Raw genomic sequence first — 13,343 nt, 5'->3', positions numbered from 1 at the left:
AAAAGACAAAAAACAAAACAAAACAAAACTCAAAAGCACCCACACCACTACCAAAAAAAAAAAAAAAAAAAGCACACAGAAAACAAAGAGAAAATTTTCCCAAATCTAGCAGTCATTAAAAATAATGGTAATTTTGCATATTACAAGATAGAGTCATATTTTCTTTTTACAAGATAGAGTCATAGTTCCAAATTTACATGTCTCTATTGTTTTCTTCCGTATTCATTCATTTTCAGTATGGGGGTTTTATTCTTTTTTAATAGTTTTGAATTTTAAACAGATTAAAGAGATTGTTGTTACCTCATAGGTAACAACATTTTGTGTAACCTCAAAGGTCTTATATTAGTGCTTGACAATGGCGACTTCAGAAAGGAGAATCAATCCTATTTCTTATGAAAGGAAATATCTACTTGAGACATAACAGAAACAACAAACTATACCTAAGAAAAGTAGCAAGTACTGCACCATGAAACTCTTCAAGAGGAAAGAAATGGGTTTCTAAATTGTTCCACCTACAAGGAACTTTCATAGATTCTTTCAAAAGCTTTCATGTGTAAATACAAAAGTTGTCTGTACACAGAAGAGAGTTTTGTAAATTAGACAAGACTTTAAACAGAGGGACATGACTAATTGGAACAGAGATTTCAGTCAATGGGCTATCTCATAAACATTATTTCCTCAGCTTTATTAAACTGAATTTACAACATCATTTCATTACCAGTCTGAAACGGCAAGAAACAAATACATATATACACAGTGAATAATGTTGGTTTTAATTTGGGTCCAGAGAGCCATAAACTGAAACATCTTTTTCAATAAAGTCTGAGAACTGAGGTCATTTAACTAGCTCTACTTGTGAGGCTGCTACTGCAATTTAAATACAGTTAATCCAAGGCGCACAGCACCAGTGCTCCACTCACTCCATGACTGAGCTAACCTGGCATACCAAAGAATGTAATTGGCTGATGAGAGGACTTGGAGCCCCTGTGCCAAGGGGAAGGGAATTTTCCTCTCCAGAATCACGCTGCCCTCCTGGGACTGCCTGCAAGGGGTGCAGCCCCACACCACTTCGTGCTGCAGCAGAAGACCCAAATAATCCCTAACCATGAGGGTACTACAGATATTTGAAATCATCCCTATTTGTTCAGAAACATAATGCAGTAAATAAAATGCCATCTTTTCAAAACAAGCTCAATGCCAAAATCGGCAACACAAAATGAGAACCTGAAACACACTCCTGGCATTTCCATATACTCTGTCTTTCTGTTCCCTACAGACAGCTCTAGATTTCTGCTTATTAAACAAAATCAGGGAGAGTTGCAGCAAGCCAGTCATGTCACCTTTGGGCAATGAAAACTCTCACTGTGCATTAAGTGATTGCAGCCTCATGGATTAAACTTGGTCCTGATGCCACTGGCATGCAAATAACATCTCAAAAATAATTGCCATTTAAGAGTAATTATTGTAAAGGGAAAGGTGACTTTTGACATACAGGGGACATTTCATATGAAATGTACTGTGTTTTTTAATCTATCTCCTGTCTGTTTTTTTCCTTTAGCCTGGTGTCCTTCAAAAAGTTTTTGACATCCTGATTTCTAAAGATTGATGGCAAGAAACTCTTTGACAAAAAAGCCTACTCAAAGGCCTTTATATCCCTTTTCAGTTACCAACATATTTTCTATATTACCTCATGCAAAATATTTTATATTATATTACTTATATAACATATATATAACATATTATATTATGTATATTAATATAAGTAATAATATTAATACAACTAATATAAGTAATATATCGTATGACTTATATTTTATATTTATATATATATAATATGTATTTTATATTATATACTTATATATACTACTCTATATTACTTCATGTAAAAGCTATAGCTTTTTTTTTTTCAAATGCAAAACAAATTTTCAGCAACAGTTACACCCAATTTCTTAGTCTACTAGCTTTACACAGTCCTGTTAAGGAGTTTGTCATCTCAAAACATATATATTTCAGGGCTCCCTCAATCATTCAAAAAGGTAATTTTTAAAAAGTGTTCACTGAAAATTGAGTTCAGACTCTCTCCATCCAGACTTCTATGAAACTTCTTAAATTTCTATTCAAGAATGTCACTGTGCTGTTCAGTGGACATAGTATCTAAAAGCTAAAATTGTTTCCTTCAGAGGCCCAGGTAGCTGGAAACACTTCTACTGTTCAGTGATAATGTTTTTTGGTACAGAGCACTCTCTGGAAAAAGACATCTGTTTATTCATACCTACACTTTTTTTTTTTTTCTTTTTTTTTCTGTATAATACTGCTGAAAAGAGACTCCACTTGCTGTTTGCACTAGATAATTAAGTCACAATTAATCTTTGGGAGACTAGTCTGCTTATAACTTGCTCTGACTGAACTTGGATGAAATGAACAGCCTTATGTTTAAATTAAATAGCTGGAAGCACTTTACCCATAATGCTTGTGATGGGCTTGTGTTTCAGCCTGGTTCCCTTTTCTCAGGAATAGTTTATGTCATTGTGATGTCTCCATCCATGATTTGTGGATGCAATCAGACACAGTGCTTAAACATTAAATAACAAACTGCACCTGCTAATGATGGGATATTATGCTGTTAGTGAAACTGAGCTCCTGCAGGCTGCGTAATTTGTACTGTAAGTTCATTAGCTGTAGTTATTTGCATATAGAATAACAGGATCAGGAAAGTGAGAGACAAATAACTTACTAGACTGAATGAAAGCTACCGAATGCTTGGTATTAGTTACAGTAGTAGATTAACATTGAACTACTCCTGATCTTCTCCAAAGACCAAGAAATCCTAATGTTGCCCGAATGCAAGTTATTCATACTGGAGGATATCCATGTCACTGTTACTCACAGGTTACTGTTACACTCATTGTAGATCTAGCACAAAAACAAAATTCTCTCCCATATGTCAAGTGACTGGAACATCTACATAGTATTTTTCATTATCTTGAGATTGATACTAGCTATTCTTGTTTTCAATGTGCCTATACGTGAGTGCACATGTGTTTATGTGCCCAAAGATGTATATGGGTAATTATGGACAACTGGATGCACTGAGAGTAATTAGAAGAAGGAGGGTCCTCCATTCTTATTAAAAAGAAAAAAGAATGGGAAATAACTTGATTTTACTTCTTTTTGAAAATATCCTTGAGTATTTTTTAAAATTAAATCAGCAAGGAAAGAAAGAACGTACAAACTGTAATACATACAAAACCATGTAATTTAAAGTGCATTAACATGAAAAGATCCCTCAGCTGACAGAAACAGTTACAGAGCTGTTGACTTAAATGATAAGGTGACTGCCAGCAATCTGCCCCATTGCAAAGAAGTCACACATTATTATAGAACAGAAAAGCAAGATATGAACTGTGTCAGAAATAAGAGACTCATTAGGTCAGCAACCCTTTTTTTATTATTTTTATTATTATTATTTTTTCCTGGCTGGAGAGCTATATAGTTTTTCCTAAAAGGAATCCTGGTAGCCATGAGTAACATCCTCCATGCGGCCTGACCTACCATGGCTGTGCACTATGGGTGATTATCACCCACACAGTTGTCCTGGTGCTTCCTAGTGACAGGGTATATACTGCACAAACATTACACTGTGCATGCACACAGATATCTTCCTCTCTGTAAAAAAGGCTCAGAGAACAGCAGACACAATGTCCATGGTGGAAATTTTCCCTAGACACCCTTTCCTCTAGTGGATAGTGTTTTTTTTTTTGGTTTTTTTTTTTTTTTGGTATGTGCAGAGTAAGTTCAACATGGCAGGGGAGAGATATGAAGACCAAAGGAAAATAACAGCTAGGAAAAAGGATTACCTGGCAGAATGATTCACCTGACCTACACCCTGCTCCTGCCCATCAAATAAACTATTCTGGCAAGCTGCAGATAGTTACTAGGCTAGAGGCTGAGCACTCTGTTATAAACTGTATGCTTTGATTAAATTAACATCTATAGCAGCAATAAATTATGTACAAAACATCGTCCTTCAGTAAATGAATAAACTGAACCCATAACTGAAAAAGAAACTTATAGTCACTCAGAAGGCACTGATATTTTATTGTTCACTACTTCTCAGGGAGAGAAACAAATTACATAATCTAAGTTTATAAACACCTTTTCTCACTCAGCTCTGAAAATGCCACTTGGGGCCTGGGAGTCAGCTTAATTCTTTTCTGCCCATGAACCATAATCAGCAGCAACATTTATGTAACAGGACTCTCATGAACAATTGCAATGATGACGCACAAGCTAGAAAAAAGCGGATCAGTCTGACATAATTGTTCTAACTCTGCAGTACCAACAACAACAAGAAAAGTAGAAGATGTCATTTCTGCCAGAAAGAAAGATGATAATATTTGACTGTGCTCAAGAGGAACAGCTTTTGATTGTAACATCTCATATTCACATCATCACTTTCTGAGCATAACTATATTTAAAGTTTCAGTCTTTGAAGTTCTTGTTTTTTTCATACTTGTTATTTCTAACTTTTACCTCACTTTGACATGGTCATAAGTCTATTTTGGTTTTACACTCAGGGACAAGCCAAGAGTCACAGAGACACTATATAGTGTGCTCTTTCTGTCATCTGTAATTTCTCACAACATTCATCATTTTAAACCAGTCTTCAGGTTGCTTCTAAATATATGCCTCTTACTGAATACATGTTTCTAGCCCCTAAAGTCCTGCCCCACTAGAGCAAAATTACAGCCACATTAAGAGAAACTGCTTTATAGAACTCCTACTACCTCACCACGAAGTAATCTACATCTGTCTCCAAACTTGAAAAGTCATAAAATAGCAGTATCCTCTAATTATACTCATCAACTACTGGAAAAGATCTTAAAACAAACATTCAGGTACAGCTTATGCCTGATAGCAGATATTTGTTCATACAATAAAAGTGAAGCATATATTGAGCTTTTTTCCCCTTTCTTTTATTCTTTCTCTTCAGAGAACACCCATTGTATACACCAGCTGTATATCTGCTGCCAGGTGTTGCCCCAGAAATGTCAGCTCCTGCTTGAGGCATGGAGTGAATGCAATTAGGGATGCCCTGGTGACAGCTTGACACTTATAGTAGCAATGTTTAAAATTTTAATCATGCACGCAACACAAAATACATACTGTTTGGATTGTTCCTGAAAACTGGACCAGCACACTAAAGTAACATCTTTCATGTGGGAGACACAAAAATCAATGTACAGGTAGAACCCCAAATGGATTGAGTGCTTTCTGTAAAATATCATAAACTACTTTCTGAAACGTATTCCACATAAAATAAGCATGAAATGACTTGCTTTTTAGGGTGGTAAGCAATGCTATTGTTTTAAAGCAGTTCACTGGTTTTATATTGAAATATTAGTATGCATAAATATGCAAAATATATGAAATATATAAAATACAGGGCCTGAATACTACTTTCACTACTTAAGTGAATAGTTTCCCTTTACCAAATTTCTATCTATCAGTTTCTACTGGGGTGTCAAATGCCTTTTCAAATAAAGTCTGTATCAAATCAACTTACAAATTATAAAGTAAAAATTTGAGACCATTATTAAGGAAAATTTATTTAGTACATTACAACTGCTCTATAGTTTAATTTATTATATTAGTATACTATATATATATATAAGTATAGTTTAGTGCAGTCATCAGAAGCAAAATAAAATAAAAGAGATCATGCCAAGCTCAACTGAAAAGTAGTCTATTCCTAGGGCTACATGGCTAGATCCTACCCAGGATCAATTCATTTTCTATATACAGTAATTATTTAAATCTAAAACGTTTTTCTCTTTTAAGAATTACAAATCCAAGGGTAGTTTGTTTTTGTTCAACCTACGTAGATTTCTTTGCAGTACCTTAAATCTCTCCTGCATTTGAATTGCATTGTAGTCCAGTGTAAATACACTGCAGGTGAACAAGAAATGCCTGCTAACTGTTCCATGCTGGCTAACTCTGTGCATGCTCTATTAGTGTAGTATGATTTAAAGTACCTTATTAAAAGCTATGTATACACACCAGCACAGCATATTTACTGTTTACAACTTACTTATACTTCACCATTTATGATAGGGAATAAAATATATTAGTTGAAGTCGCAGTAATAATTTAGGATAGGGGAACTAAACTGGATTTGGACCAAGAGGTTGAATTTAGAAATCTTTATTCCTATGAAAAATCCATGTGCCCAATGTAATCCTGACTCTTCATTTTCTCTTGCAAAGATGGGCTTTCCAGAAAAATTCTGGGGATTTACTGTCTCAGAGGGATGAATGCTGTATTTTGAATGATAGAGACAATCTGCATTTTCTTTTTACATAAAACAGAAAAGTATTTTTTTTTTCTTAGAGTCAACAGGCTGATCGTAGTCTCAGGGTAATCCTGGACTTGGATGAATATGAAACATACCCTCAGAATGTGGACATTCATACTTTGTCTCCTGATAACCATTTGCCAGTTAACTCTGGTGGGCACGTCCTACATAATATTTACAAAAAGGACCAATTCCTGTTTGCAATCTTATAATCTCTGATAAGAACTTGCTTCATTTGAAGACTGTTCTCTACATTCTACCCAATACACAAGCCTGTTTCAAAGAGTATTAAAAAATCAAAACAGTGAGGTCGTCAGGAATCCCAGAGCCAGGATATCATACTCTCTTGTGAGAGGCTGTAAAAAGGACAAATAAAGATAATAAATTTTATATCTCACTGAAAAGAAAACATAGTCTCTCTTCCTGGAGTGACCTATATTTTGCATTAATGTTCATAGAGCTTCTGTATACATCATCACATGTGTTGGATGTGATCCGTGCTGGACTGGGACAACACAGTAAACCCTATATGAATTGACTCAATATACACAGAAAAGCAAGGAGAAGGGTCACAAAAAAGATCTATGCTGTTCCACTACGTTAGCATTCATTCTTAGACCTCTATTTTCCATACTTTCACTAATTCAGTGATCTATTCCTTGCTTTGAGATCCCCTTGTTTACTGCAACTGGTTATACGGAGCACAAAAAATGGAAGAACTTGCATAGCACAATGGTGTGGTACAGACAAAAAATTTGAGTGTGAATTCATTGGGCAATACCTCTGAAAAGTTATCACCATTTTCTACTGTCAGAAACATATACCTGTTCAGTTCTTTTTTAGCTACATGTTCCTATTATTGTTCCTCAAGTTATCTCAACAGTCATGAATTCATTTCAGATTTACTTTTTCATTACATACAGTTCAGTAAATATTTCACTCCCTACACCCAACATTTCCTAGGTATTTTGCTGTATTATGCTTCTCAGAGAGTCACAGCTGTGTTACTGAGAAATGTGGTTACAAAACAGCTGTGTGAATAGCTGTTTTCCAGAGGTTTTCCTCCCTGACACTGATTTCACTAAAAAAATAAAAAATAAAAAAAATAAAAGGACTAATGTGTTTGAATGTCAATATATAGGCAGCTGGAATCCAAGAGAATGAACCCAGCACCACACAAAATTCATGGAATGTTAAAGTTTCTTTCTTTCAGTCCAGCAATTACAATCTATTGCCTCCATATAAGTTGTCTGGACAAAGAGACAGACAATTCTCTCATTTTATCTGTAAACAAAATTTTCCCAGTGGAAGCAATATATTTCATATGAACAACAATTAGGAAACAGACCTGTTGTTAAAATATTCCAGAACTGAAATTCATGTCAGTAGTCTCACCAAAAAAGAAAAGTAGAAATCATGAGAAATAATCTAAGCATTAACAAATCACACTACTTAGTTTAAATCTAAATGTTCTTCAGCACCATTTTTACTCTACAAAAAGGGAGAGAGAGTGTACAATGAATGAACTTATTTCTTTCAGGATTATAATTCAATTTGGAAACTAAAATGGTCATAAAATATACATGTTAAGTTTTAATTTTAGGTCAGAGTCATACATTTAAAAAGATCGGTATCCTAGCTTGAGTCATGTAGCACAGCCTCATTTTGATCATTCTGAATTTAGGAAATGTACAATTACTGATGTTGGCAAGAAGTCACACCAAGGCCAAATGAGCTTAATAAGAAATAAAGCTGAATGTCTGTAGCATAATAGAAACTGAAATGAATAATCAAATAGGCAGAACATTCATGCAGCCTAGGCAGCAAACTCCAAGTAAATGGGCTTGAAAGCTACAAGAAAAGTCTATAGTAAGCACTTAAATCATTAAGTTGAAAAAGTTCTCTGTACAGAATGCTGCAATAAGTTTCATAATACTTAAAATATAAAATGATTTCATAACTTTCACTGCTGAGCTTAGCACAGTAGTAAATGGCAAGATCTGCAAAAATCACAAAGTAACAAAAGAGTGATTCAAAACTGTTGGACAGACAAAACTGTTTATCAATTAGGAAAATTCATTCTATGTTCACTTTCTGTCCAAACTTCAGACATTTTCAGTGTCTCTCCTGGTGGAAGTAGAGCAGAATTCTAAGATGTGAAGCTGAACAACCACAGAAATGCTCCCATGTTCTTAGGTCTTAGGATATAACTCTTACAGACTTTGGTACCTTTACAGGAAGCAAAAGTAATAAGGGAATAATGGCTGCCATTTAAAGCATCTAGCAACTACTGCAGCATCAAGGATGCTAACTTCCGGGTTATTTCAAGTAACTGCATGGTATGGTAACTGATGTAAATAGTGACATGTATTTATACAGTTATACCTACCAGTAACTGTGTTCATTCATTAAAACCAAAAAACAAACAAATAAACAAACAACAACAAAAAAAAAAAAAAGCAAGGAAAAGAAGAAAGGAAACATTGTCATTATATTGGAGAGAAACAGCTTCCCTTCCTTCATTCCTTCCCCCAGTGTTCTGAGAAGGAGTGTGCCTTTCAAGCACACAGGCAGAATATCTATACATACACCAAGTATTCAGTGACAGAAGGGGAGAAAATGTACAGCACTTACATAGTTGACCAAAGCCTGTAACCTGAAAATTCCTGTACCTTTTGCATCAGTGACAGCACAACAATGCATATCAATATCAGTGTAAGCACTTGGTCAAGCACTAGTAAAGCTAAGTATTCAGAATATCTATTCTACATGAAAGTGAGACTTAGGTCCTGTTTAAACACACACAAGAAAGTGTGTTTAAAAGAACATAGGCAGAAAAGAGTCTCTTTGAGCCCTGTTCCTGCTATCTATCTTGTCAATACACTTTTAGACAGATTACATTCATTTTATACTCCTGTCCAGAAAAGATTCACTTTTTTAGGTCATTGTGCTAGAAATAGCATTGACATAAAAGATTCATATGTACTGTTCAATTATTTTGATGTTTAGGATTATGAAAGTAGGAGAGATTTTAGTCTGTTTTCAAGCTACAAAAATACCACCTAAGTTCCTGTGCCTAAGCTGACAGGAAAAGGAATGCAGGGGTCTTTGGAAAAAATACCAAGAGCCTCAGCAAGGAGTGGAGCAGGAAGATGGCTAAAAGGAAAATGACGTGAAGAAGTGCAGATTGTACTCCATAGAATTTAGGCCATCCAAACCCAGCACTTGTTTTCTCTACTGCACATCTCAGTGGATGAAATTCTATGGCCTACTTGTGCATCAGGTTGAAAAAGATGACTGTAATGGCCTGTTTTGGCCTTCAGTCCATGTGTCTGATTTTCCTTTAAGCTATGCTTTCCTGCTGCTCTGGCAATAACTAGTCTATTTTTAGGCATGTTTAAAAGCACTTTTCCACTACTCCAACAGAACAAAGGAGTTTCAGAGTAAATACAAACCATATACTGCCCAGCTTTAAATGTTGATTTATTTATTATTATTTTTTTTCCCCAGGGAAACTCTCTTACCTCTTTTTCCATTTGAAGTCCTTCTGCCCTGATATTTCTCTCAAATACTTCCCTCTTTTCTGTCTGTGGATTGGATTTTCGATATACCAGGATGTAGTCAATTCGACATTTCCCATCTCTAAAATATAGTCCATTGGCTTTGTTTTTATCAGGTACTTCCTGTAAGAGAAAGTTAAACATTTCAGTAATGTTAATTATCCTTGGTAATTGCTGTATCACTATTTGCATCAACAATTTTCAGTAATACTTAAAAGGAAAGATAAGGAATCAGAACAAGTTGTTCAAAGTCGTTCGGTGTTTTACATACAGTTGTCTGAAGTTGTCTGAAAGGACTACAGACTTCCCCAGTTCAAAACCAGGAGGTCTTCTTAGGTAGATATTTGTTGAGATAGGGATAGGAAAGAACAGAGAATGCAAGTCAACCTTCCTCCCCTGTCACCTTCCAGAAAATGAGGAATTACTTCTGACAGAGAAGTTCTCTTCAAAGCAGAAAATAACATAATTGAAATTTAAATTTGAAAGAACTTAGTATGGTAGAATATGCAAGAGAAAAATAAACAATGGCTCAAACATTCACTGTGCTAATAAACACTAAAACCTGGTGCAGAGATACTCGTTGCTTTGTGATAACAGTAGTTCCCCTGCCTCACAGGACACAGAAAAGGAGATGGAAGTCTTGTACCTACTTCACCATACTTTATCAAACTAACTACAGAATTTTATTGGCTTATGAAAAAGCTGAGAAAACCCACTGAATTTATTTGAAAATAATTCCTAGTGTTTGGTCTAGCAGTACATAAAATGAATATATATTTTTTGCTATTTCCAGCAAAGAATGTGTCTGTTCAAAAGTTTGCTCTGAGAGAAAGAAACAAGATGATTTCACTGTTAAGAAGAGGTCAGGCGGGTCCCTCTCCTGAGATCTGAGAGGCAAACTGCTGGTCTTTTTTAGAAATTCATGAAATGAAATTCATGAAATTTCATGAAATGAAATGAAATTTCATGAAATTTCATGAAATGAAATGAAATGAAATTTCATGAATACAAACATGAATTTCCTCACAATTTAACACTACTTCCACATAATCTAAATCTTGCCCAGTGTTTAAGCTTTTGCTTTCAAACAAGTTGAAACTATGTGTCAGTTTGTGAATTTGGACTTTTTCATTTAAGAAATTTACACAGTGAATGGAATCCATGGCACTTTATATACACAGAAACAACGAGCTCTCCCTCAGAGGAAGATAATGGGCAGGGACTCCAGGGATCTTAAGATGAGTTGAACTCCAAGCTGAAGGGAGGATTAGGCTAATTCCTCTTTCTTTTCCTACAATTTGCTAAATCATTCCTGCCATAAAAAGCCATGCCCAAAAATACAGGATCTTATCTCTGAAAAAAATAATATTTCACCTTTCACTTGTAGGAAAAGTAGGAAATTTGCAAAATACTTTCTCTTAGGAGAATTGCTTTCTGATTTAAATCACAAAACTCGAACATATTTGCCATAATAATAATAGGTCAAGTGTTCTTACTGAAAAACAAAACAAAACAAAACAAAACAAAAACAATATTCCCATTCAAGGAGTTCAGTGTAAACTGCTTTCCTAATTCTCAGTGTGCATTTACTTAAAAAAAAAAAAAAAAAAAAAAAAAAAAAAGAAAAAGAAAGCATCCTAAATATCCCATCCCTTTGGTATACCCTGTTTACTGAAGACAGAAAGGCAAATTTTTCTAAGATTCTTTTATTACAGTGCCTGACTCCTGACACAGCTTAATACAGACTTAATATAGTGGGAGCAGTTCTCTGGGCTTAAAATGAAGGCAAGAAAAAAGATTTAAGCCTGAAGGAAATAACAGTAACAAACCATTTATATCTATACTGCATATCATGCTGACAAATGTTATTATCAGGATATCAGAAGTATTTTTCACAGAGCATTAAATATGAAAACAGCTCAGGAACACTCTCTATGTTGACGAGACATGAAAAACCCAAAAGGGTATTTAAATAAAAGGGTGTGGCAGATTTAGAGTCGGGGGGCAGCTTGGTGGTCCTGCTCTGATTTCTAAGCCTTCTGCTGAGCCATACTTCCTGTTCTGTAAGTCCCACAGACACTACATGTATTTTATCAAGTAAAGCAGTGCCATAGGAATGGGCTCATAGAGTAGATTAAAATAATCTGGGTGGAGGGCCTGCTGCCCACACCATATAGGCTTGAGGGCTTACTTTGGGTAAATTCTAATTTAGTTCATGAGACTCACTGGCCATTATCAGGTGGAGTACATCTCACCCTTGTGTGTACTTGGAAGTCCTTTTTTGTTTTAAAAATATAGTATGACAAATCCAGAGTAATTTGACTCTTATTTGACCGGTATGGACTCCGAGAAGAAACCCTTGCTGCTGCCTTCTTATAGCTGTTCTAGCCTGTAAAGAGGATTTATAGACTGAACTTGTACTTATAAATACTCTGAGGATGCAGAGATCTTATATAATATGGAGACATTTAAGCTGGTTTTGCAGCATTAGGAAATAGCAGTTGCAGGGTTTTTGCAGTGTCCGTAGTATTCCTGGCTTCCACTATTCTAGACAGAGACTTTTCTGTCATCTTGGAATTCACCCCTTCCAGATATCATTTCTTCTTTACCTCTGTAATGACTTCAAAATTCACTTTTCCTGCACTGATTAAAAAAATAAATAAATAAAATTTAGAGCTGGGTTTGACTGCAGCTTCTGTAGTCCTACTTTTTTACTTTACGTGTGTCAAATCTCCATTCCTTCACCTGAAGTATGCCAAAAGATAGTGGCAGAACAGGGAAGACTTCACTTTAGCAATAAGTTTAGTATTTCTGTCTATCTTTGTAGGTCTGATTGCAGTACGCATATCCAAAGTTGTGTGATTTGAAATTCTTTTTCAAGGAACACACTAGTTCTCATATCCTCAGACCCTCAACTGGCAGCTGTTAATATTCATAGGCATATGACTCATACACACATACATGTTTGTAAGTCTTTAGACTAAAGGTTTACTCCAAATATTTCAGTACCCCAAATCAGAAAATTTGTAATCCTGACAGCTATAGAGATTTTAAATGAAACTTTTTAAACAAAAGTGCAGTTAAGAAAATAAGGAAATTCAAAGTTTTATCTGTAGGTCTTCTACAAGATAAATCAGAATGGACTCTGGTGTTTGCTAATTTAATGACAGATTATATTTTTTCTTCATTGCTAGTTACTATGGTACTTAGTTATTATCAATATGAGTGTTCAATTAAGATTAGATCCTTGAATTTTAAAGAGATCATCTTTTCCTGTTGTTTGTGGCTACTTGAAATTACAGTGCCCTGCATGCAACTTCACAGTGTGTAGAGGTGGTTAATACTTGTGGTAACTTTTGTGGAAACAGAAGAAGCCAGGACTACTCAGTTTTTACAGTACAGTTCTAATCAAAATATAAGTGTACTTT

General features: G+C 35.1%; 1 protein-coding gene across 1 annotated transcript in view; it reads right to left on the bottom strand.

The window, feature by feature from the left end:
- The window catches only part of ANO4 (anoctamin 4), a gene marked incomplete at both ends in the record, with an annotated part of 124,073 nt that overhangs the window by 83,683 nt on the left and 27,047 nt on the right, over positions 1-13,343 (bottom strand). The window contains one exon of the mRNA XM_084287253.1: positions 9,880-10,038. Coding sequence (XP_084143379.1) covers positions 9,880-10,038 — 159 coding nt within the window. The remainder of the gene's footprint in view (positions 1-9,879; positions 10,039-13,343) is intronic.

This window comes from Netta rufina, assembly GCF_964035555.1.
Source record: "Netta rufina genome assembly, chromosome: 1".
Classification (NCBI taxonomy): Eukaryota; Metazoa; Chordata; class Aves; order Anseriformes; family Anatidae; genus Netta; species Netta rufina.
Note: the sequence above shows the minus strand (reverse complement) of the source record. Positions and strands in the feature narration are given on the sequence as shown.